Genomic DNA, 26,184 nt, shown 5'->3' on the forward strand with positions numbered 1-26,184 from the left:
CCCAGGCTTCAATCTCAGGTCACTTTGTCTGAGGTCCCCGGGCCAAATCTCAGGCCACTTTCTCTGACAGGCTGCCTGACCCTCCCTTCCCTGGGCAGCCCCAACTCTCTCTGGTGTATTCTCTCCAGGGCCCTAAGCCCAACCAAGCACTGTCCCCCCAGGGCGGGGTCTGCTCGCCCTCCCAGAGGCAGCACCCCCACATCCTCTGCTCACAGTGGCCCCAAGTGCCCAGCCCAGAACCTGCACAGAGGGTCACCCCCATCCAGGCAGGCCCCCGAGACAGCCACGCCTAACCCCCTCCGAAGCAGGCCAATGCCCTCAGCTGGTTCACAGCCTACAGCTCCAGCGCCTGGCCTCCCACAAACTTCCTAGTGAGTGCTCTCTCTTGTCCTCCACTTGCACACCTCTGGTGACGGAGGGCTCACCCCACAGAAGGAACCTTGTTCTAACACAAGCCCCTCCTGGGCTAGCCTGGGTCCTCCCTCTCCCCTCACCAGCCTTCCTGGCCAGGGTGGCCTCATCACCTAATCACATTCAGGCAGACCTGGAGCCTGCAGGATGGCCTTGGATGGGACACATGTGGATTCCCCAAGCCTCAAGTGGACACGTCCCCAGGACAGCTGTGGTGTCAACATCCATGCAGGGACACCGCACAACACAGGGACTCTGTTGTTACCCGTGACCACAGGCGGCTGGACAGGCACTGCGGTGGCCCCAGGTCAGAGACAGGCTGACCACCTGGCATGTGAGACTCATCTTGCCCTGAGAAGTGCAGACAGTATGCCGCTAACACTGCAGAGGGACGGGGACGCCTGAATCTTATTCTGTTCAGAAACGCACAGGTGGGCACAAACAACCGGAAAGAAATCAGAAAAAGCAAATGTCCTTCCCTGTTTTCCACACTTTCCCAATCTCCTGCAGTGAATGTGCTTATTTTGTAATCAGAAGAAAATAAGCCACGATCAAATGTTTCTTTAAGAAACGAGGGTGGCCGGGCGCAGTGGCTCACGCCTGTAATCTCAGCACTTTGGGAGGCTGAGGTGGGCGGATCACGAGGTCAGGAGATCGAGACCATCCTGGCTAACATGGTGAAACCCTGTCTCTACTAAAAGTACAAAAAATTAACTGGTCGTGGTGGTGGGCGCCTGTAGTCCCAGCTACTCAAGAGGCTGAGGCAGGAGAATGGCGTCAACCTGGGAGGCAGAGCTTGCAGTGAGCCGAGATCGCACCACTGCACTCCAGCCTGGGGGACAGAGTGAGACTCCGTCTCAAAAAAAAAAAAGAAAAGAAACAAGGGCGGCAGGGGCCGCCAGACCCCCTTGCCCTGACAGACGCAGCCCTGTCCACCCGCCGCTCAGGCCAAGGCCCCCCTACTTTCTTCACGTGATCTTAACTCAGCTCTTGGCTAATTAAACAGCACCCATGGGAAGGGACGGTCTCGGATAAGCTGGCTCAGTGTTAATTGTAAAGCGGAGAAGCTGGCCGTGTACCTTGCCCCAGCAGCCACCCCCGATCATTCCTTGGGCAGGCACCTCCCAAACACCAGCCCCTTTCCCAAAGCTGCTCAGAGGCGAGCCAAGCCCCTGACTCTATGGCCTGGGCAGATGCCAACCAAGAATGAGTCACACAAAGGGACCCTCTGGCCCACGAGGAGACACAACTGCAGCTCCTGGTCAGGACCACGGCCAGCACCCGGGGGCCGGCCTCCTCCACCATCCCCAAGAGTGGCCCCAGCGCCTAGCCAGGTAGGAGGGCAGAGATATCACCTACCCCAGGGAGCAGGGAGGGGGTGGCGCCTACCCCAGGCAGTAGGGAAGAGCCGGCACCTACCCCAGGGAACACAGAGGAGGGGGCACCTACCCCAGGTAGCAGGGAGGAGGCAGCACCTACCCCAGTCAGTAGGGAGGAGGCAGCACCTACCCCAGGGAACAGGGCATCTGCCCCCCCACATCAACCACCTGAGCAGCAGGCAGCCAGGAGTGGGGCCCCAGAGCCTCCTTTCCCTGTGCACACCTTCTGTCTCCAGCCTGGACGGGTTTCCACAAAAATGTAACTTTTCAATGACAGGAAAAGTGAGCGTTAAACTTCTCTGCATATCTGGTCCTTTGGGATGAGAACATTTTTACAGCCACCAGGCAGCTTCTAGGAATTCTTCCTGCAGACCTGCACCTTGTGTGAAGATGTGCACGGAGCCCCACACGGCACCGTTTGCAGTGGCAAAGTCCTTGCACCTGCTTCAAGGTCCATCAGTGCGAACTGGTCAGAGAAGTCGTGAGCACCCGACGGACCTAGAGGGGGACAAGCAGGGAGAGGGGGCCACACGCACAAGGCAGGACATGGAGTGACTCCACACGTGTGAAAAGAAATGAGTGAACACACACAGACACACATGTGCCGTACCGCGGCCCGCATGCAGAGAACAGGTCCAGGAGAGGGGCCATGGCTGACCCAGTGAGGAGACAGGGCAGCACAGAGGGGGCAAATCATTCGGGCTGGACGTCATTTTATATATTCCAGGGTTTCCGTGGGTGTCTCTTCTGAGTGTGTGTGTGTGTCATGTGAATTTGACCTATTCTGGAAGAACGGGTAAGAAGAGGGTCATCTCCCAGCTACTCAGGAGGTCAAGGCAAGAGGGTCGCTCAAGCCAGGAGCTCCGGGCTGCAGTGAGCTACAATCACACCACTGCACTCAGCCTGGGCCACAGAGCGAGACCCCTACTCTTAAAATAAAGAACAGAATACAGACATCAGGCCCTGCCTGGCCCTATCTGGTCTACAAAGGGGACTCCAGTCTGCCTCCTGCTCTGTCCTGGGGTGACGCTACCCAATATCCCTGCTTCCCTGACCGCCCTCCTCCGGGAGAAGGAAGCCCAGTCGGCCAAGAGCCTCCACGACAGACAAACTTTAAAGTCCCACACACGTGCCCTCTGCACCCTGAGTCCCAGTGTAGAGCCCTACACCGCACACAGGGGCAGAGACCCATTAACCAGGCGCCCGCGGCCTCCCGCCCACAGCCCTCGGGGCAGGCATCCCAGCCTCTCACCCCTGCCCGAGGCTTCTCCCCACCTCCTCCCAGGACAGGGAGTCAGGGAGAAACTGGCCTTTTGCTCCCACTCACCCTTCCCACGTGTTTTCCAAGAGTAAACAGAAAAGCAGAAGCTCAAAAGTTCTCAGGTTTCCAGCTTAGGCCAAGGGTAAGTGCTCCGTGGGGAGGACCTGGAGGACGAGACGGGGGCAGGCAGAGGCAGCAGCCGCCTCCACGCCACAGATACGGAGGAAGAATCCAGAAGGAGGCTCCCTGCAGGCCGGGCAGCCTGGAGCCCAGCCCCGCCACACCCCCCGGAGCCGCCCGTCCGCCCCCACTGAGATGATTCAGAGATGGGAGACTCCGAGGTCCAACCGACTCCGGCCGGACTCCCTGCAGCCGCCACTGCTCTCCTGAGCGTCCACAAAGCCACTCCCAGGAATCCAAAAAAATTAAAGACTTAATTGTATTCAAGCTGGGCAGGCAGCAGAGCCTAAGGACAGTTCCCGAGCATGTCTGGAAAACATCCTCATCCTCAAAGCAAGGCGGCCACTGGCTGAAAACTGCCACTTCCTCTTCGAGAGGCCACCCAGCAGCCCCTGTCTGGGGCCAGCACAAGTAGCTGGCACTGGGCTGGGAGCTCTGGGCAGCTGGTGGCCAGGGAGAAGCCTTCTCGGAGGCCGGCCTCTCCACCGAGCTGACATCTCCTGCAAGTGCCCCGAGGCCTCGGGCAGGTACCTTAGCCTCACCCACCCCAGCCCCTCACCTGGCACAGGGTCTGTGGTTTACATGACAGAAGGGACAGGAAGCTCTGTGGAGAGCTCACATCGCCCCATCCTCCACCACACATCATCCTGGGGACCCACGTGCAACACCCCCACGCACGGCAGCCTGCACCCCAGAGCTATGAGCCCCTTTCAAGACTGAAGCCCCCACCGGGGCCGCCGAACCCCACAGGGAGCACAGCACAGGCCCACTGCTAACAGGAAGAAGCACCTGTACTCTGGCTCCCCGATGCTGGAACGGGGCCCTGGCCCTGCACCCCACACACCAGCTCCCCTCTCCACAGGAAAGGGCTCCCAGAATCCAGCCACTCGGTGTGTGGGGGCAGGAGCCCTGCTGACTTAGAAACAAGTGGCACATGGATCAGCATTCACACTTGCCAGCCAATCACCCACAGCCCCGTGCAGACTCTCCCCAGTGGGACTGAGGGGGCTCTCCTGCCCTTCGCAGGGGTGTCTCCCCCACGCGCCCCCAGTCCCATCCTCTCCACGGCTCCAGATGCTCACAACCCAATGGGACACTCAATGGGACAACTCTGAGCGGGCTACAGAGAAAGAAAAGCCACACAAGCTCACCAAGGGCACTCCACTTCAGAAGTGCCTCCCTCTCCTGGAAATGTCGACCCCGAAGCTCTCACTGGGAAACCTCTGGCCTGGCCCCCGGGAAGCAACAGGCATGGGTTTGGGGCTGAGGCCGTCCCAGCAGCTCTGTGGCCTGCCAGACCTCAGAGCACTCCCGTCAGGGGCGACAAGAGCCAGAGAGCCCTTCAGCCCCATGTCCTCCTGGATGAATTAAAAGCACGACCCATCCCAGCTTCAGACAACAAAAAGTCTAACCCTCCATTTCCCAGACTCCAGACCAACCCATTTGCTAAGCAGCGTCCTGAGTCACTCCCTCCTCCAGCTCTGTGGGTACGGCTTTCTCAGGCTGCAGGGAAACAGGCTTCTCAGGGCCCACCCGCCTTGCGCTGGCCGCCTGCAGCACGCCGCCCTCACCCATAGCCATCAAGGACAGAGCCTTGTCCTGCAGGGCCCGCCGCTCTATCACCTGCTGCGGAGGCCAGCGGTCGGCAGGGCCCTGCCACTCAGAGCCCACCAGGGAGGCAGGAACCAGAACCCACTCCGAAATCAACAGAGAAAGCTCGGCAAACAGGCCGGTGAGCGTAGGAGTCGCACGCAGGGGCCAGCAGGAGCCATTTCCAGAGAGTTCCTCAGGGATAAGCTCAGATCTGCAGACCCCTCCTCCTTCGACCTTGGACCTATTAGCCAGGTCGAAGAGGTGCTGCCCACCCTATGCAGGACGCACTTCCTCCTCTGAGCATGTCCATGGCCTCCCCTCAACAAAGGTGCCGTTTTGAGACTCCCAGAGCTGTCAGCCAACGGTTGTCGGAAGGCAGAGCTGAGCTCCAGCCCTGAACAGGGCATCCCCATTCCGGACACAGCTGTTTCGGCTCGCCGCTCCGTGCTAAAGGCGGCGGCATTGCCGGGCCCGTGTCGGCGCTGAGGCATCCCGGCGGGTTCTCTGGTGCGGTCTGCATGGACACTCGACGCTTACACTGCAGCTCTTTCACGGCTTCCGGGGTTCACTGGAAAAACCTACCCACAGTGGTTTTTCAAGCCAAAGATCATTCCTGTCCTCCAAGCCTCAACCCTCAGGATGCTGGGAACATGCCGGAAGCCACAAACAGGAAGACAAACCCCCAAACACCCGGCACACACAGGGCAGGCAGCCTTCGTTCCGGGGAAACAGCCGGCCAGCCCCACACGACAAACAGGCAAGCTTCCGACGCTCGAGCCTGGGCCTCGCGCTCCAACCCACAACCTCGCCCTCAACAGCGGCGCAGGCCTCTCTGTCACGGCCCAGCCGCTGACCAGTGGGGCTGAGAATCGGCTGGAGGGGTGGATGGCAGAGCGACGCCGTCCCCGCTCCCGGCCTCCACGCTTCGACTGGGGTGAGGCCTTCCATTCTGCTGAAGGTGCCTCACGGTCACGGCGATGACGGCTACGAGCTCGGTGAACGTCGCAGGCATCAGGCGTCGTGGGGAGTGACTCACGCGTCGAATCCCGGCGGCAACCACGACAGACGCAGAACGGTTATCCCCACCATGCAGGCAAGGAAACTTGGGTCTAGGATCCCAACGCTGGCCAGTCTCAGCACAGGACCCAGCCAGAGCCCCAGCCCTGCCCTCCCCGAGTCTCACACCCCACAGGTCATGCAGGGCCTTCGGAACCGTCTTCACAGGTCACAGCTGCACAGGAGCACGTCTCACATGGGCGGAGGCCCAGAGGGGAGCGGGGCTGCACAGTGGACAGCACACACACCAGCAGTTTCCCATCTCAGAGCTGCCCGGCATGCACACTGGAAAACAGTTAAGGTGACCCCCGGCGAGGTAACGCACTTGGCTCTGTCTGCGATAATGAGATGTCGGACACAAGGCCAACGTCTCTCCCGAGGGACATCGTGGGCATCACCCCACCATCCTTGCCCCCCCATCCTCCCAAAACGGGCACACTGCTCTCGCCTGAGCCTTTAACAGGACACGGCCTGGCCGCTGGCCCCAGCCTCCCGTCCAACCTCAAGTGGACACTCGGAGGGCCCAGGGCACAGGCTGCCCCTCCCCAGCCTCTAGGCAAGGCAGCTCGGCCATCCCATATCCCTTCTCGCCAGATTCAAGGACCCCACAGGTCCCCCTTGGTCCTCCAGACCTGCCCATTTTCCTAGAAGGGAACTCACTCTGCAAAGCAGATTCATCTCCCCACACTGGAAGCAGCTTCAGGCGGAGGCCAGCCCAGCTCCTCTACCGCTGCGAATGTCACTCCAGCGCTTGGGCCAGCCTGGCTCTTCTGTGACTTCGGAACGTCATTCCTATGGGGCCGAGGCTGGCCCAGCCCCGGTGCGGCTATGGAGGCTACGGAATGTCACTCCTACAGGCAGAGGCTGGCCCCGTGCTCTTGCGAGCAGCTACAGGACGGACTTGCTGAGTGTGCACACGGGGGCACAGACGTGTCAGGAGCACAGGGACTGGCGGAGATCCACAGACTCATTCGTTTATCAGCTAAAACAAACTGGGAAAACCACTATGTTAAGCCACTCTCCACCACTGGACTCAGCCTGTGCCCTGAGAAGTGACCACAGCTCTGAACACTCCAGGATTTAAGCGTTTCCAAAACTGGAGACAGGACTCCCACGTGGTCAGCATCCTGGGGGTCGAGAATCCTTAGCGCCCAGCAGTGCCCACATCCAGGGCACTGGCGCCTCTGGAGCGACCGCGTCTCTGCAGAGATTGGCTGGCAGCGATTTCTAATAAAACGGATTTCCTCTGCTCTAACTGTGGAAGGATCAGGAGGAGCGTTCCTGCTTACCCGTTAGCTCCCATCCTCTCGCAGACACAGAATGTGCACAGAGACTGACTCCACCTCCACTGTGTAACGAGGCAGCGTCGTGTACAACATCTTACCACTCCAGAGTAATCTCACTTTAAATTATTTGGTGAGGGACAGAATCCTGCGAGGAGGCCCAAGACCTCCCGAGGGGCCCAGGAACCAGAGAAGTCCAGGTTTCCCCGGAAACCACAACTCTCCAAGGCTTTTTCACCTTTTGGGAAATTTCCATAAGATTTCCTACCCAGGAGGCTGTTGGAAGAAGCAGAATGTGGCCGTTCAAACACTCAAGTCTCTTTCTTGGCACACAATGCTCCGTCAGCAGAGACCGGACCCTGGTCCTGCCAGGGCCCCGCTCTGTGCTGGGTAAAGCCCAGGCCTGCACTCACCCCTCAAAGCAGCCTGACCAAGAAGAGAGTGCCGGGCGCCTGCTCACCCCAGCCAGCCCTTCGAGGGCTCACACCAGCCTCTGAGCTGAATGCGGGGGTGGGAGAGGGGCCCGGGCAGCCTGTGCTCAGCACCATCCGAGTTATCCAGGACTGTGAGGGGACACGCCTGGGTCCCGGCACAAGGGGACTTGAACATAGGCCCTCCAGCCCCGGGCCCCTCTCTGCAGTGAAATGGGAGACAGCACCTGGTCAAGCAGCCCAGGGCCATAGGCCCCTGCAACCCTGGACCCCATCTGAGGCCTGGCCCAAAAGCCAAGATGGCACAGCGAGCCCCACGGACAGGCCCTCCCTGGTGCCAGAGTTCCCATCTGGCCTATTTTAAACACAGCTTCACCCTGGCCATTCAGCGTGGCTGGGCTGCTGGTAAGCTCAAGCAATCTGCACCCCCAGCTCTCATCTCAGGCTGGGACCCCTCCTTTCAGTGAAGCAGGACGACTCTGGAGCTCACTCAACCGTCCTCTGCCTCAGTTTCCCCATCCACAGGGACGGGGCTGTGTGACCCTCTAGTAGGCTGTAACTGAGGCCCACACCCAGTGAGAACAGAGTGGACACGCCCAGTGACCCACGTGGGGATCCTGGACGAGGAGATTCAAGTCCGTGGTGCAGCAGTGCCTGGCTCCATCCTGTGCACAGATGGGCAGCAGGAGAGAGGCTGAAGCTGGGGATTCAGGCTCCGAAGGGCACCTCTATGGTGCTCTGGCCCACAGTCCCCTACGGCAGCCCCAGGCACATCATCTGCTGAGTTTGGGCCACTTCTGCAGCTCACACTCCCTTTGGGAGGGTCTGGGAGAGGTGGGCCGGCACGCCGCCCCCATCAGGCAGAGAGCAGGTCTGACTCAGGGAGGCCCTGTCTCCGGAACCTCTGGGAACGCACCAGGCAGCGCGAGAGCGGAGGCCGCAGCTCCACACAGAGGAGCAACGGTGGAGAAAGCCCCTCTCTAACCCGGTGCTGACGTCTCCACCTCCCCAGAGCTGGGGCAGCGGGGGCCTGGCCTGATGCCTACGAAGCCCTGGGGCCATAGGGCAGCAGCCCTCTCTACCCCAGACAGCGGCCACCCCGGGTCCAGCAGGGATGCCCAGAGAGGTTCTCACAACTTGACCTCTCTGAAGCCAGACGCTGGGGGCAACAGGCAAAAGGGAGGTGGGCCTGGGGACCTGTGTCCAGCCACAGCTGGGTGCGGCAGCACAGGGAGCCCTGGCCTTCCCCCTACTCCCGGTTGCCCCAGGCCCAACTCAGCTCCATCTCTGTTTAGCTGATGAACAAACAGACCAAATGATGCCTAATGCACAACCCGGCCAGTCCATGCCGGGCCAGGCAGGGGACACGGGGCCATCGGGCCTCCCAAGCCGGGGTGGAGGCTGTACCCCAAGGATGGGCTGGGCCATGGGGACAGCAGAGAACTCCACGCCAGAGGTCTGGGGGCCAGGCGGTGAGTTGCACCCCTTTCACAGAGGGCACTGGGCCGGCCTGGTAGAGTGGGATGCCCCCCAGCAGCGGGGCTCACAAAGCCCCTGAGTGAGAAGCAGCTGTGCCGATGTCACTCACAGAAAACTGAGGTTTGCAGAGGTTCTGAGACCAGTCCCCAGTGTCCAACCCGGGGCAGGATCAGAGACCCTGCTCTCCAGCCCTGACCCTCAGAAAAAATCCCCCTGCCAAAGGGGCTGCCTCCCTGAGGCCAAGCCACCCCTGCCCACAGCAAAGGAGCTGAGGAGAGGCCTAGTGCAGGCTGGAGGGCGGGGCTGTTCCGACGTTGAGGGGTCGCCTGAAGCCCCCACAAGCTGCTGCCCTGTAGAGACTCAGGGTCGTCAGGAGGAGACGGTGCAGACCCCACATGTGCAAGCGCTCCCCATGCTTCACCCCAGTTCTGGACTGCCACTCTCAGGAGGCAGAGACAGGAAGGAGGAACAGAGGGGCTGACCCACACAGGCCCAGGCAGGGGGCGGCCAGCGGAGAGCTGTGGACCCAACGGGAAACCTCAGGAATAGCCAGGCTGGGCCCTTGGATCATGGGCTCAAAGCAGAGCAAACCCCGGGCAGCACCGTGGGTCAAACGCAGAGTGGGGCTCCGGCCACTGAGGCCATTGGGGCAGGAGGGCTGTGGGGTGGGTTCCGTCCTGTCCTCGTCCCAGGAGTCACCTTGGGCTGAGACCTGGCTGACCAGTACCGGCCCTCCAAGAGCCCCCTTGGTTCCCAGCCAGGTGGGGGCCATAAGGAGAGGCCGTTCCTGAGGACATAGAGGCTCATCCGAGGATTCGGGCATGGACCCTGGACTGGAAAGGCCAGACTCACCTCCTGGGGGCGGCAGGACCTCCAGGACCCAGGAGGTCGGAGAAGCCTCTGCTTGGGGGGTCCCAGGCTGCGTGCCCAGGGGCCCTCCACGGAGACACCCTCCCTGCCACCGGCCTGGCATTTCCCTCTGGGATCTTCTCCCTACCCCAGAACCCTCCCACATCACAGCCCACGGAGGGTCTGCTGAGGGCACACTCAAGGCCACACACACGCTGGGGCACACACCCCTCTCGGCCCAGGTGGGCGCCCGGCCAGCTTGTGGCGAGTCTGCCCCTCAGTCCCATCCCAAAATGCCTCTCACACAAAATGGCCGGTCCCGGAGCTCGGCGGGTCCCTTGTTCGGCTGGGATGGGAGAGCTGTGCACACCCGCCGCACAGGCCGCAGGCGCAGCGGGCCGCGCACATTCCACCCGCGAACACCCAGGTGCACCCGGACCCAGGCTTCGGCCGCCCCCGCCAGCCCTGCCCCAGGACGCAGCCGTGCCCTGAGCCTCGCCCGGGGAGAGGGGACAGCCCCTTCCAGGCCCAGGGCTGGGGGTCCCGGGTCCGCCGCAGCCCCTTCCCCGGGCCTCGCTCTGCCAAGGAGGGGTCCTGAGCCCGGGATGTGCACGGGGGCGGCCGGCGGCGGCAGAGACGGGTCAGCGCCGCGCTGAGCGCCGGAACCGAGGGGGGTTCGCGGGTCCAGGGAGGGGCGTCGGCGCCGAGGCGGCAGGACAGACAGCTGCGCTCCGCCCGGCTGGGGTGGGGGTCATGGGAGGGCCCCTCCCGCATCTCAGGAACCCAAAAGCTCGCCCCAGGCAGAGGGAGAGCGGCTCGGGAGGATGGCGAAGGACGGGCCAAACCCTCCCCCGCCGCCCCCGCTTGGTCGGGCGGCCCCAGCCCCGCGGGTCCCCGAGAGTCCCGGAGAGTCCAGACCCAGCGCTGCCGCCCTCCCTCCCCGGCCGGCCCTTTGTTCGGCGCAGCGGCCGCGGGGAGGGGCCCGCCGGGCTGAGGAGGGGGCTGGGGCGGCCGCACGTCTCCGTCCTGCGGGCCCGGAGCCCCCACCCGGCCCCGGCCCCGATCCCGGAATCCTTCCTGCCCGCGCGCTGCACAGTCGCTCTCCGGTCTCGGCCCCGGACCCAGACCCAGGCGCGGGGAGCCAAACCCGCCGCAGCCAGCCCGGCCGGGGTCGCCACGGGGGTCGCCACGGGGGTCGCCACGGGGGCGCCGCCGGCCACTCACACGTAGGCGTGGTAGATGAACGCCCAGCCGCGCGGCCGCTCCAGCACGTTGTAGAGGAAATTCTGCAGCTTGCGGTAGAAGGCGTTGCGCTTGGGGGGCTTCCCGGCGCCCGCGCCGCCCGCGCGAGGTTTGCTGAGGATGCTGCCGCGCTTGGGGGCCTCGGAGCCGGCGATCAGCAGCGCCCCGTCCCGGGTGGAGTCGGGCGCGCCGGGGTCCAGCCCCACGAAGCCCACCTTCAGCTTCTTCTCCCCGCTCGGGCCGGGGTACACGCCGCCGTTGCGCGACTTCTGCACCATGGTGCCGGGCGGAGGCGCCCCGGGTCGGGCGCAGGCTCAGCGGGGGCGGTGCGCGGGGGGCGGCGCGGGCCCCAGCCCAGGCCCCCGGGCCGGGAGCCGCATGGCCGAGGCGGCGGTTCCGCGCTCCTGACGGGCTTGGGCCGCGCGCGGAGACGCTGCGGCCACCTCGCTCCGCGCGCACCTCGGCGCCTGGCCCGCGGCCGCGCCGGCTCCGCCCGCCGCCTCGCCCCGCCCGGCGTTAACCCCCGCGACGCCAGTCGGAGGAAGGGAGGGTAGGAGAGGAGAGGGGAGGAGGGAGAGGGGAAGGAAGGGGAGGAGAGGGGAGGGAGAGGGGAGGAGAGGGAGGGAGAGGGAGGAGAGGGAAGGGAGGAGAGGGAGGGGAGGGGAGGGAGACAGGAGGAGACAGGAGGGGAGGAGAGGGAGAGGGAGGGGGAGCTGAAGGAGAGGGGAAGGGGGGGAGGGAGGGGAGGGGAGACAGGACGGGAGTGGAGGGAGACAGGAGGGGGGAGGGAAGAGGTGGGGGAGTGGAGGGGAGGGGGGAGGGAGGGTGGGGGGAGACAGGGAGTGGAGGCGGGAGGAGGGGCCAAGGTCTGTGGACTCTGGCTGAGCCAAGCCTGAAGAATGAATGGTGGTGGAATGGAGGGGTTCTGTCAAAAGAGTGGAATGGAGTGGAATTGGAATGAAGGTGGACACTGGAATGGAAGACTTGAAGGGACTTGCTCTTTGGTGTCAGGGTTGCCAGGCAGTAGGACCCCCTAGATCCCAGGGTGTGTGCAGGGAAGGTCTGTGGAGGCTGGAGGTGCCCTGCAAGGAAAACAGCCCAGGGGAAAGGGGGTGGCCACAGTGGCCCGCAGGCAAGAAGAGGAGAAAGGGCCATCTGAGTTGGGACAGGAGAGTCACTCCTAGAGGGCCTTGAACCCCCCACGGGGCCTAGACTTCGCTCTGCAGACTCCAGAAGGGGCCTGTGGCAGGGGCAGGGATTGGAGGGTGGCCCCAGGGCAGCAGAGAGGCCAGCGGGAAGCCCAGTGCCACCCCTCAGGACAAAGGAGGCAGATCTGTGCCTCCTGGACACAAATGGTACAGTGTTTCCTTGGGGGCAGGTGGGCAGAGGTGGTCTCCCCACTGCTGGGGGCCATGCGTCCTGGGAGGGGTCCCTCTGGAGCTGCTACTGGGAGACCAAGGGACCCCTGAGGCTCAGTGCTGCCCACCCCCCGAGGTGCCCCGCCACCGGGCCCTCCTCTGCACACCCAGGAGGGGTGTGATCTTTGAGTGCGTCTCTGACTACATCCAGCCTATTCGCGCGTTTGCCTGGCACCATGGATTCTACCTAGAGAAGGCCTCTGCTGAATCGCTGGTGCTGTCCTCACAGGGGACCTGCTCATAAAACAGCCCTAACCCTGGCGCAGGGTCAGCCCGTGGGTTGTGTTTGCCCTTTGGTTTCCAGAGCTAGTGGCCACGGGGCCTTTTTGTTGTTTTGTGTTTCGGCTGTAAACAGAAGGGTCGGTGCAGGCAGAATGCTAACCTGTACATTATCCAGGATGTTGGGGATAGACGGCAACTTACACAAGCCAGTGCACATTCGGGGGCACGCTCCGGACCCCCGCCTCCCTGCCTCTGTGCCCACACATTGGCTGTGATAACCAGCATGAAGTGGGCTTGCCCCAGGCGGCTGCGGTTTCTCTCCGTTGTTAAGGGAGGAGGCACCAGCCTGATGTGTTCAGGGGAGAGAGAGGACTTCAGTGCGCAGAAGGAAGAGGGCACCACGGCATCTCCCCTCACACGCTGGCTGGCGCCGCTGGTCTTTCCCACTCACCAGAAGACCCGAGGGAGCAGCCGTAGCTCAAAATGTAAACCCGGCAGGGCTGGGGCCCCCCATCCTGTTGGGGGAAGCCTCAGACTATCCGGTGTCCCTCGGCAGTGCCCGGGCTGTGCACAGCCCCTCCTGGGGAAGCAGTCATCTCAGGTTTTATGTCAGAGCCACGTGGGACCCAAGGTTAGGGCTGATCCATAGAGGATGAAGGAAAAGTGATCCCCAGTTCCCGTTGTAGCAGATGCACCAGAGCTGAGATGGGAGCAAGGATTAAGGTGCTCTGGTGTTCCAGGACATTGGGAGAGACAAACCTGTTCATCTTATTTTTCAGGAAAAAAAGGGGAACACCCTGCTGAAGTCTTGGGGAGCCATCAGTTGGCTTCACAGCCTCCTGGGGGTGGCTGAGAGTGTGGCCCCTGTGGGGATGCCAGGCTGGAGGGGCCAGCTCTGGATGCAGGTGGAGCTTTGCACCCTGCAGCTCGTGGTTCTCCTGTCTACAAATGGCGTTGGCTCCAGCAGCTTTGCCACACCTTGGAAGGTTCTGGAAAGCGAATCCTGCATCAAGGCTTGAAAATCTTTGCTTCCTCCTTTGTTTAGGATGTCCTTTCAAAGAGCTAGCTCATTAATCATTTATGTTTTTAATTTTGTGTCTTGCACACCCACGGGCTACATTGTCAGCAATCTGGTTACCCGCATGCCTACCCCCTGTCCCCTCCTCTGCGCCCAGGCAAAGCGGGTCGTGAAAATGCCCAGTTGGGGTAAATTTCATCCAAGCATGAGGAATTCCATTTATTTAAAAATAGATGGGAAAAGCATTCAGGCTCAAGCAATCTTTGCCAAGACTGCATCGACAGGACTCCAGAGAGGATGAGCAGAATTCAGACGTACGTGGCGCCCAGCTCCAGCGGGGGAGACAGTCGGTCCTCACCCAGGCGGCCAGGGTGGCAGCGGATTCCACACGGGCGCTGTCCCTTCAGCACCTCCAGCACCGTCCTCTCGCCGGAACCTGCAAGCCCAGCCCGTTCTCTGATCTCCTCCAGGGAGGTAACCTCGAGGCCTCCCCCAGCCTCCCACGTCACTGGGCTGCACCAAACGACCAGAGAACATGAAGGCTGCACTGCCAGGACTGGCTGCTCCTGCCGATCGAGGCCAGTTCATCTGTCCCCAGAGTCCTCTTTTGGTCTCCCCCACCGGCAGAAAGCGAACCACAGGGACTGTGGCCGCCTGCTGCCCGGGTCCCCTGGGGCTTCTCCCACTGTCCTCCCTGAAGCCTGGCGCAGAGAGGGGCCCAGAGTCGATGGTTGTTAGAGGACAAACTGAAGCACGTCTGGGTCACTGCCAGGGAGAACCCATAGGGTAACCTTGCCTATACAGTACAGGTCACAGAGCAGCCCTCCAGAGCCCACCTCTGCTCCCCCTCAGGTGCAGGTGCAGTCCTGCTGGGTCATGACTCCAGTCTCACAGGCTCGGCACTGGAATGGTGGGACCAAAAGTGAAAAACCGAGGCCAGGCCAGGCGGCTTATGCCTGTAAGTCCAGAGCTTTGGGAGGCTGAGGTGGGCAGACTGCTTGAGTCCAAGAGTTCGAGACCAGCCTGGGCAACACAGAAACCCTGTCTCTACAAAACTGCGAAAATCATCTGGGCTGGGTGGCCTGCCTGTGATCCTAGCTGCCCAGGAGGCTGAGGTGGGAGGACCGCTTTAATCCAGGAGGTCCCGGCTGCAGTGATGGCATGATGGCACCACTGCACTCCAGCTTCGGTAAGAGAGACCCTGTCTCAAAAAATAAATAAATAAATGAAACTTAGCTGGGCTTGCTGATGTTGTCTCAGCTACTCAGGAGGCTGAGGCAGGAGGCTCACTCGAGCCCAGGAGTTGGAGGCTACACTGAGCTCTCACGACACCACTGCACTCCAGCCTGGGCAACAGAGCAAGACCCTGAAAAAAAAAAAAAAAAAAAAGGAAAGAAAGGAGGGGAGGGGATGGATGGGAAGGGAGGGGTTAATTAATTAAAAACAAAAATGAGGGCTGGGCGTGGTGGCTCACGCCTGTAATCCCAGCACTTTGGGAGTCTGAGGTGGGTCGATCACCGGAGGTCAGGAGTTCGAGACCAGCCTGGCCTACATGGTGAAACCCTGTCTCTACTAAAAACACAAAAATCAGTCAGGTATGGTGGCAGACACTTGTAATCCCAGCTACTCGAAGGGTGAGGCAGAGGAATCACTCAAACCTGGGAGGCAGAGGCTGAAGTGAGTTGAAATCATGTCACTGCACTCCAGCCTGGGAAACAAGAGCAAGACTCCGTCTCAAAAAAAAAAAAAAAACCAAAACAGGCCAGGTACAGTGGCTCACGCCTGTAATCCCAGAACTTTGGGAGGCCGAGGTGGGTGGATCACCTGAGGTTGAGAGTTAGGGACCAGCCTGACCAACATGGAGAAACCCCGTCTCTACTAAAAATTCAAAATTAGCCAGGTGTGGTGGCGCATGCCTGTAATCCCAGCTACCTGGGAGGCTGAGGTAGGAGAATCACTCGAACCCGGGAGGTGGAGGTTGCAGCGAGTCAAGATTGCGTCACTGCACTCCATCCTGGGCAACAGTGCGAGACTGTCTTAAAAACAAAAAAACAAACGAAAACCCCCGGAAACCAAGCACAGTGAGTTGAGAGGCATATGGGCTTCCTCTGGCTGCCTCCTGTGCGGGGCCGTCAGAAGCGGGGTCCGGGAGGCGGGGGCTGCCTCAGTGAGTTTGTGCAGGACGGCTACATGGTGCTGGTGGCCCTGGCAGGTTGTGGCCCCTGCTAGAACAGCCCAGATTTTATGCCCTTTTGACGCTGTGCTGTCCTGGGTGGGATCTATGCCAGGGTGCTCAGCTTCACCTGCATTCCGAGGGCCTCGGCACCAGTGACAACGGCCCCCTGGCTTAAAGCAGGGCCTCCCAGGCCACCACCCTGTGCCTCCCGGTGGAAACGGAGGGAGCTGCTTCCCCGTCTCTGCGCCTTCAGAAAAACAGACGACCCCACAGAGGCCTGGAGGAAAGCTCTGCCGGCCAAGAAACAAGATTTAATTTGGGAAAATGAGGAAATGAGGAGACAGGTTCTCAGTCATCTCACCTGGGCCAGACCCGCTGCGGCTTTAATCCTGTAATTTGGGCGACAGGAAGTGCCTCCCCAGACAGAGGCCCAGCCCCTCCAAAGGAATTTTCCATTATGAGGAGGAAGGGCTGTATTTATCCAGCTTGCAGGGGAGCAGGGGAGTGGGGAAAAGATTTAGATATGAAAGTATTGACTTTTTTTAACATCTTACACTAAAGTCGATAAAAATTTAATTTATACTTTTTTCTAAAGGACCAGGGCTCTCAACAAGCTTCCCTAGCCCCTGGCAAGCCAGCTAATTGCATGAGGGAGTTGCTTGTACTTCCCGGCCACCAATAATACCGTCAATTGAGGAGCCCGTGGTCACCTGTGACGGCAGGAACAGGCTGGGGAGTGACGGTGGCTCTGGAGGCATCCAGAAAGGGCAGAAATCAACCTGTAGCTCCGGGACCTCAGGGAGCTCGACATCCCCAAACCCCGTATATTGTCATCTCCGGTCCACAGGTGTCACAAGTGGCCTCCCACGCGCCCCCTCCTACACCTTCAGCCACATGGAGAAGCTGTGACAGTCGTCCCCGTGCTGTGGCAGATCCATCGTGAGGAACGCAGGCCCCGCGCTCACTCGTGGGAGAGACCCAGGCCCCACCGTGGATCTACACACCCAGACTCCCTGGCACCTCGACAGTACCCACACACTTTCCTCCTCGAGGCCTCCTCGCTGAGACCTGGCCCTGCCACATGCTCCAGGACCACCGGCCCCTCTGCCCCCGTCCTCCCTGCCTGGGCACACGGCCACCCCCACTTCCCTGAGCACTTGCGTGTGCTGTCCCCTCTACCCACCAGGATGGCAGACACTGCGTCTTCTCAGGGAGGCCCTGACACGGGGACCCCTTCTCACCTTCTCTGGAGCTGGTCCTCATCCCGACAGGAAACTGCTTTGCCTGGGACCGCTGCCCTACTGCACACTGAGTGCGGGGCAGGGGGGCGGGCACAGACACTCGGCCCAAGGAAGGTGCGTGTCAACCTGTCAGATGACAGATGGCCACTTTGACCTGGGGCTGGACGTCGCTGGAGCCTCCAGCCAGATGTGGCCTCAGTCACTGGCCTGGGGCTTGTGTGGTTCAGGGCTGCCGGAGAGACCCCAAGAGGACATGGGTAGCTGGAGCTCAGGGCCGGCGGAGCGGCCAGACGTCCTGCCCATGCAGGCTGCTGGCATCTGTGCCCTGACTGCCCGCCCACCGACGGCCCAGGCTCACCAGGGCCTTGCTTGGCCAGTTGTCCAGTAGGCTTTGGGCAGGGCCGCCCAGCCTTGGCAAGGCCCATGGGCTGTCACAGCCCTCCCCACCCCGCATCCGGAACAAAGTCACTTAACGCCACACCAGGTGGATGGTTCAGAAAGGCTGGGTTCTCCAAGCAGCACACCAGGGGCTGCACAAAGCTGGAGTCTGGCCAGTCCTGAGGCTCTGCAGGCGGCCTGCTGCCCCACCTCACCAGCAAACACGAGGGCACCGCCCGCGGCACCCAGCAGGCTCTGCCTCAGCCCCTGTAGAGGGTGGCGCTGGTGTGGGCTGCAGGGCATGGCCTGCAGGCAGCCACCGTGGGCCTGCCCGAGCTGAGTGGCTTTCAGCAGGCCAGGCAACCACTCAGGGCTGCGTGGACTGGATGTGCCCCCAGAATCCACATGCTGAAACCCTCCCTCCAGTGCGATGGTGTTAGGAGAGGTGGCCTTTGGGGGCGGCTGGGTCAGGTGGGTGGAGCCCTCGGAACAGGACCAGCACCCTCAGGGGTAGAGACACGAGCGCTGGGTCCTCTTCTCTGCTTCGTGCCACGTGGGGACATGGGAAGGCGTCGTCAGCAAGCCAGGAAGCTGGCGCTCACAGGAACCAAGTCTGCCCGCACCTGGATCTTGACCTCTGGCTTCCAGAACTGTGAGAAATAAATTTCTGTTGTTTAAGCCCCCGAGCCGTAGGTACTTTGTTGTAGTTGCCCAAGTGAGATAGAACCTCATGCTCCTCAGACAAGTGGAGAGGATCGGCCCCCACCTCACGGGAGGGTAGGGATGGGGACAGGGAGAGCCTCATTCTGAGGGCGTCAGGAGGAGGGCAGGAAGGTGCCCAGGTGAGTCCAGTTCCTGGCTCGGACACGCCCCTCTTCCCTGGTCTCGCGCAGGAAGGTGCCCAGGTGAGTCCAATTCTGGCTCGGACACGGCCCTCTTCCCTGGTCTCACGCAGGAAGGTGCCCAGGTGAGTCCAATTCTGGCTCGGACACGCCCCTCTTCCCTGGTCTCACGCAGGAAGGTGCCCAGGTGAGTCCAATTCTGGCTCGGACACGCCCCTCTTCCCTGTTTTCTCAGATCCTCCCACTGGTTGAGTTGAAGAGAGCATGATGTGTCCATCCCTGCGGCTCGGACGAGCTGGCCCCATCCTGGAGACCAGGCTTTTGCTTAATCACACTTCCTGGCATCCCACCTACAGAGATGAAATCCATTCAGGTCAATTGTTCTCACCCAGGGCTTTTGTTCCCAAGGGAGCCTCTAGTGCGTCTGGAGACAGTTCTGGTCGTCACAGTGGAGGGGCAGATGCTACTGGTATCCAGTGGGTGGAGGCTGGGGGGGGGGCACCAAGCACCCTGCAGGGCACAGGGCAGCCCCCACAAAGCACAGCATCATCCAGCCCAAATGCCAGTTGTGCTGACATTAAGAAAACATGGTGTAAGGCCAGTCGCGGTGGCTCACACCTATAATCCCAGCACTTTGGGAGGCTGAGGTGGGTGAATCACAAGGTCAGGAGTTTGAGACCAGCCTGGCCAACATGATGAAACCCCATCTCTACTAAAAATACAAAAAATTAGCTGGGCATGGTGGTGGGTGCCTGTAACCCCAGGTACTCAGGAGGCTGAGGCAGAAGAATCACTTGAACCCAGGAGGCAGAGGTTGCAGTGAGCAAAGATCGCGCCACTGCACTGCAGCCCACGCAACAGTGCGAGACTCCGTCTCAAAAAAGAAAAAAGAAAAAGAAAACATGGTGTAAGTTAACAATGTCCTTTCTTAAAATGCAAATAGGCCGGGTGCGGCAGCTCTCGCCTGTAATCCCAGCACTTTGGGAGGTCGGGGTGGGTGGATCATCTGAGGTCCGGAGTTGGAGACCAGCCTGGCCAAAATGGTGAAACCCCATCTCTACTAAAAATACAAAAATTAGCCAGGCATGATAGTGGGCACCTATTATCCCAGCTACTCGGGTGGCCAAGGCAGGAGGATGGCTTGAACCCTGGGAGTGGAGGTTGCAGTGAACTGAGATTGCACCATTGCACTCCAGCCTGGTGACAAGAGCGAGACTCCATCTCAAAAAAAAAAAAAAAGAGCAAATAGTTCTGGTATGTTAGTCATTCACACTTCAGCATGAAACAGCATAAATAAATGGACTTGCTCCCAAGAGTTCCTGAATACACAAGCCAAGGGCTGAGAATCTTCATGAGAAAGGAGCCAGGAGTCCGGGCACCGGGTGGGGGAGCACCCAAGGAGTGAGGTCGGGTTGGGGCAGCCGTGGAGTTCAGCAAAGGAGCCCTGGGCGTTCTGCATTGGTGGTTCCCAGCCTGATGGGAAAATGCTGCTTTTACATCATCGCAGGACACTGGAGCCACTGCTGTGTCTCACTCACTGTGAGCTTAGTTTGTGTGGCTCCCGGCAGCTGCCAGATCTCCCCGCACCTCCACCTCTTCACCTGTGAAGTGGGGGTACTGACCGTCGATAAGGATTGCGCTGATGGAGGAATGGCGCAAGATTTGTAAAGTGTCTCGAGCGGTGGCAGGAGGAGGCATCACGTGAGTGGGAAGGTAAAGATGCTGAGTCAGCTCCCGGCTGCCCCGTGGGCACCGTGCCCCGCTGTGTGCCACCCGCCTCACACCCAAGGTGAAGGCCTGGGTGTCGGGCAATGCAGTGTAAAGAAAGGGCAGTGGGAGGCGGTCAATTGAGGCCCCTAAAGTGCCAGAAACCCCCACACTGGAGGCAGCCACAGCCTCGGGGAGGCAGGGCCCAGGGACCCCTTTACAGTTGAAGGTTGCTCCCCACACCCTGGAGGGTAAAAGGTTTATAGAGACTAAGACATGGAGAGGGAGATCTTACAGCCTCCCACTCTGGGACTCGGGGGATTTCTCCTTCCCCTGCCCCTCACCGTTCCCTCCAACTCCCCAGTTCAGCACCGCCCCTCCCCGCAGGCAGCTGAGCCCTGGAACCTCACAGCTGGCAGCTGGCTTGGCCTGACCTGGCTTCAGACAGTGGCTGGCAGGGTCCTCATTGCCAGAGCCTGGGGCAGAGCTGTCAGCCCCTCCCCATGACAGGCTGTGTGGCAGAGCCTGGGGCTCCTTCCCCCGACATGTTCAGGGAGATGGGCAGGGCAGGGGGCGCTGGTTCCTGTCCCTCCAACCCCTCCAGGCTGGTCCTGCCTGGGAGCTCTGCCTCCTGCCACACCCACAGCTCCAGTCCTGTCCCTGCAGGAGGCCCACAGGCTCTTAGGAACTGCTGTTCTGCAGCAGGAGGCCTGCAAACCAGGACCCACGTTTGGGCAGGGGGTCCAGGGGCAAGGGCTTCCTTCCTGCTCCCACCCCACACCATCCAGGGCCCCCACCCTCTCCCCCCTCCTCTGGGTGTTGGTGCCTCCCGCCCCTGCCTCGGGGTCCCCACAGACCCAGCCAGGGCCCTGGTTTGGGGCCGCTGACCCCGCCCGCATCTGCTCTCCATCCTGGAGCTGTTCTCAGCCTCACACATCCTCCTCAGCATCGTCCGCACCTCCCCCAGCCGACCCCCAAAGCAAAATGCCAGAGCAGCATGAAGCCAGGAAATAAGCCAGACCCCACAGCTCCTCCAAAGACCCCTGACATTCCTGGTTGACCCTCTCACGGGGACGGGGCTTCCCTCCCTCCCCTCAACAGAGTCAGGAGCTGCCTCAAGGCCCATGCACCTGCCAGTCCAGCCCGTCCCCCAGCCGGCTTCTCCCTCCCTGGCTTCGGGACAGGGACCGTTGCCCAGTGCTTTCTGGGTCCAGCCACCCGGTGGGCACCCCCCAGAGACTCAGCCCTGACTCCAGGCAGCCAGCCAGCAGCACAGGCACAGCCAGACGCCCGACACACAGACACGCAGGCACAAATGAACAGACACACGAGCACATACGCCCTGTTTCCAGGGGCTCCAGGACCCCCTGCCAGGTTCTCCCCTGCACCCCACACAGTCACCCACAGGTATGCACAGTTCACTCAGGTCACATACATGCACCAGGGTATGGATGTAACCCCATGCCTGCAGTCCCACTCCGGGACACAATAAGTCACCCACAAGGACAGTCACAACACGTGGGAAATCCCCAGCGTCCCATCGTGGAGGCCCGACCGGCTGCCACAAAGCCCAGCCCCTTGGCAGGGAGCCCAGAAGCCGCTGCTCAAACCCAGGACTGCCAGGGGCACCCAGGCCCTTCCAGCCACCCTGGGAACCTGGAGTGGGGTGGGAAGGTCCTTACTGCCTGGGTTACAAGAGGGCACCGGGAGCCCGGCAGAGACAAGGGCAGGGGACAGATGGCATTTGGCCACTCAGCGGGGCCCCGCAGCCTTCCTGAGGCCTCAGGAACTTTTCAGTGATGTCCGAAGTGCAGACCGAAGCCGCCAGTAGGGTGTCTTGGTGGATCCTGTTTTAAAATATACACCAACCCGGCCAGGCGCGGTGGCTCACGCCTGTAATCCCAGCACTTTGAGAGGCCGAGGCGGGCGGATCACGAGGTCAGGCGATCAAGACCATCCTGGCTAACACGGTGAAACCCCGTCTCTGAACCCGGGAGGCGGAGCTTGCAGTGAGCTGGAGATCCGCCACTGCACTCCAGCCTGGGTACTGTGGGCTTAGACTCCTACCAAAAAAAGAACCCCTGGCTCTCTACTAAAAATGCAAAAAATGGCCGGGCTGTGGCTCAAGCCTGTAATCCCAGCACTTGGGAGGCCGAGGCGGTGGATCACGAGGTCAGGAGATTGAGACTATCCTGGCTAACATGGTGAAACCCCGCCTCTACTCAAAAATACAAAATCCAGTCAAGGCAGGAGCGGGCACCTGTAGTCTCAGCTACTTGGGAGGCTGAGGCGGAGAATGGCGGAACCCGGGAGATGGAGCTTGCAGTGAGCTGGAGATCACGCCACTGCACTCCAGCCTGGGAGAGCACAGATCTGCCCCAAAAAAAAAAAAAAAAAAAAAAAAAAAATGCAAAATTAGGCCAGGCTGCGGCTATGGCACCTGTAGTCCCAGCACTTTGGGAGGCCAAGGCGGGTGGGATCACAGGTCAGGAGATCGAGACCATCCCAAGCAACACGGTGTCCCCTGTCTCTACTCAAAAATACAAAAAACTAGCCGAGTGAGGTATGGCACCTGTAGTCCCAGCTACTCAGGAGGCTGAGGTGAGGAAACAAGGAAACCCGGGAGGCGGAGCTTGCAGTGAGCGGAGATCACACCACTGCACTCCAGCGCCTGGGGTGACCGCGAGACTCCATCTCAAAAAAAAGGCCGGGCGGTGGCTCCCACCTGTAATCCCAGCACTTGGGAGGCCGAGGCGGGTGTGTGGATCACAGGTCAGGAGATCAAGACCCTGGCTAACACGGTGAAACCCTGTCTCTACTAAAAAATACAAAAAACTAGGGGCCGAAAGTGAGGTGGCAGGCACCTGTAGTCCCAGCTACTCGGGAGGTTTGCGTGAGAAATGCATGAACTCCCGGGAGGTGGAGCTCGTAGTGAGCCGCGATCACACCACCACACTCCAGCCTGGGTGACAGAGCGAGACTCAAAAAAAAAAAAAAGTATTCACCAACCCAAGTAGGGTGGAGCTCCTTCCCCCACCCATGCCCTCCCTGACTTCAAGACCTGCTCTGGGGCCTCAGCAGCCCCGGGACTGACCCTGAGTCCCAGTGGCTGCCAGTCGGAGCCACTCTCTAGGCCTTGGGGCCCTCTTCAGCCAGACAGCAGCCCAGGTGTCCAGCCAGCTGCAAGCATCCATCAACACCCCACTGAGGCCCTGGGGCTGCACAGTCCCACCTTGCAGAGCTCCAGGGCACTGTCTGGCTGTGGTCCGCTGCCCTCACCCTGCCACCGCCCTCCAGCTGTCCTCAGGCTCCCCAAGCCGACACCCACAGAGCGATCTGCCCTGACTCCAACCCCGGTGAGCTCTGCCCCTCCCCACGCCCCTGCACCCACCTGCTATGGGGAAAATCCCACCCTCCGCTGGGCCCAAGGGAGCAGCCAGAGCTTACACCTCCAGTGCAGCCCCTGTTCAGGGGGCTGGAGAGGCAGCCGCAGAGGCCCTGTGAGGCCGTGGCTTCTTTTAATCCTGGCCCGACCCTCAGGGCAGGTGCAATATGGCCCCCTTTCACCGATGGAGAAGGGGCACTGCGGCATCTCTGGCTCCATTACCAGAGCTGGGACCCCAACCCTCGCCTTCCCCACTGCTCTGCTGCCTAAAGTCTCAGTTCACAAAACACGGTCCAGGCCCCCTGGGGCTCCCAAGAACCTTCCAGAAAGCCCCAAGGTCAAAACCTGTTTTCACAGTAATGCCAAGGCTTCTCACTCCCGTCTTCGCTTGGACAGTGGAGTTTTCAGAGGCCATAAGAGGTGTGACACTCCCCTGCTTTCTCATGTCTTAAATATTCTCACGTTTAGTTTCCAGCACACTAAACAGCAGCAGATGTAACCTCCCTGACTTTTAACACCACGCAAGGGTCCTAAGACGAAAGCTTTGAGCATTACTGGCCTGGAGGCAGAGCTCTGCCTGACGTGCCCCCAACCCCCCTTCCTGATGAGCGAGCACAGCTTGCTTCCGTGGGTCTCTCGAAGCTCCTCCTACCCTTGTTGTAGGTGGCACCAGAACTCCCCGGAGACCGAGGGCTGGGGCCCCCAGGGCGGACTTTGGCCAAGCCCCTGCTCCACCCCCCAGAGCTGACAGTGGGTTGGACACAGGGTATCCCCTGCCCAGCATCCAGCAGGGCAAATCCTGGCACCGTGTGTGCTGCCTCCGCCCACGATGGACACCAGGAGCCCAGTCCCAGATTCCGGCCTCCTCCAGCCACTGCCAGTCCCCACCCCACAGCCCCCTACCCGAGCACGCGGGGCGCAGCAAGGCCCGGAGCCCTGCCAGGCATCAGACCCAAGGACTTGGGCCTGCCTTCATTACCCCAGAAGGGGAGCTGAGGTCAGAGACCCTCCCTGGAGACCCACCCTCCAGGCTACCACGGCCAGGACTCTCATCTGCTGAGGACCCCCGTGGGAACAGGGAGTGCTCCCATCTCTCTGTCCTCCCTGTGCTCCTCTCCACCCCAGAAACACACACACCTGGAGGGGGGCACTGTGGCCCCAGCACAGACCGCGCGGCAGGCAGGCTGGGCTTGCCCCCCACCAGCAGTGCCTGGGTGACCAAGGCTGCCAGAGTCATCCAGAGTTTGCAACTGCAACTGGGACATGGGGGTGAGGGGACCCCTGAGCACCTCAGGGACCACCCAAGGGGGCTTTCTGCAACTGCAGCTGGGGGCTGTTTTCCACTTTTGTCCCATCTCAGGCTGGCAAATTTCTCCCATTTGGTCCCAATTCTAGCCAGGTCACGTGTGAAAGGACAACTTCCTTCCAGACAGGCCCTGCAGGGTCCCCCTCGGCCCCTCCCATCAGTGGTGGCCCCACAGAGGCCCAGGATGGGCTGGGGTCCATCAGGAACACCTGTGTCCTTGGGCAGGGCCACCAGGTAAAACACAGGACACCCAGTCAGATCAGAATTTCAGATAAATAAGGAGTACCATTTCTGTGTAAATATGCCCTAAATATTTTACACTAAATTATTGGTATATATCCAAAGTCCCGACGTGACTGGGTCCTGTATCTCCTCCTTAGAGGCCTCGTGGCTCTGATGTTCGTGGGTTCAAATCCTCCCCACCTGGGGGCCCAGGCGCCCAACCACATCCCTGCCTGATTGCTCCACTCTTCCTCCCATTCCACCTCCCTTTCGCGTGGGTTTGAGGCCACCCCACTTTGGGACTGGAGAGAGACATGAGCAGGCCCTCCAAGGGCACCCCCAGACAGTGCCCCTGTCACCACTGCCTGTCAGCTGGGCTGGCCTCGTTTCAGTCCTCACCCAGCCCAGTGGGTCTAACATGCCCCAAGGATATCAGGCCCTCAACCCTGGAATCTGTGGCTGACTGCATGTGGCAGGAAAGGATTTTGCAGATTTCGTTAAGGATGTTGAGATGGGGGTAATCCCGGATTATCCCAGGTGGTCCCTAAATGCAATCACTCGCATGCTCGTGAGAAGGGGATTTGACACAGAGGAGGAGAAAGTAGTGTGATGGCAGAGGCAGAGCCTGGAGTGATGCAGCCACAAGCCACAGACTGTCGGCCACCACGGCAAGAGGTGAAGCAGGGAACTAATTCTCCTGGGGCCTCCAGAGGAGCAGAGCCCTGTTGACACCTTGATTTCAGTAGTGAGGCTGGTTTTGGCCCCAGGAGGCCTCGCCATTTGCAGTCATTGGTCACGGCATCCCTAAGAGACTAATGCACTACGGGGCCTTGTGGTCAGCCTGCCTGCTCTGCAGGAGAACCCTCCCAGTCAGGTACCCAGCTGCAGGCGGGGAGCTGGGGGTGGGTGACAGGCCCACCTCAGTGCTGTGTACATGGTCAGGGAGCCTGCCCACCCTCCACCCTGACCTCACCTGCATCCTCAGGGAGGCTGCCCTCCCTCCACTCCAACCCTCCTCCTCTGCATCCTCAGGGAACCTGCCCACCCTCCACCCCACCCTCACCTGCTGCAGCATGACTGGCTGTGGGCCGGGGCCACTTTCCCG

General features: G+C 60.9%; 1 protein-coding gene across 11 annotated transcripts in view; it reads right to left on the reverse strand.

Moving 5' to 3' along the window:
- Window positions 1–11,655, reverse strand: part of KCNQ2 (potassium voltage-gated channel subfamily Q member 2) — a 67,591-nt gene extending 55,936 nt beyond the window's left edge. For 10 of the 11 annotated variants that reach the window (XM_021921792.2, XM_021921787.2, XM_021921785.2 and 7 more), the window contains exon 1: window positions 11,147–11,655. In XM_021921792.2, the coding sequence (XP_021777484.2) occupies window positions 11,147–11,442 (296 nt within the window). In that variant the 5' untranslated portion in view covers window positions 11,443–11,655. Of the gene's footprint in view, window positions 1–6,540; window positions 10,008–11,146 lie in introns of those variants that run through there. The other variant, XM_021921794.2, reaches the window with a different exon arrangement.
- Window positions 11,656–26,184: the final 14,529 nt, after the last annotated feature.

The sequence above is a fragment of the Papio anubis genome, chromosome 16 (assembly GCF_008728515.1).
Source record: "Papio anubis isolate 15944 chromosome 16, Panubis1.0, whole genome shotgun sequence".
NCBI classification, from domain to species: Eukaryota; Metazoa; Chordata; class Mammalia; order Primates; family Cercopithecidae; genus Papio; species Papio anubis.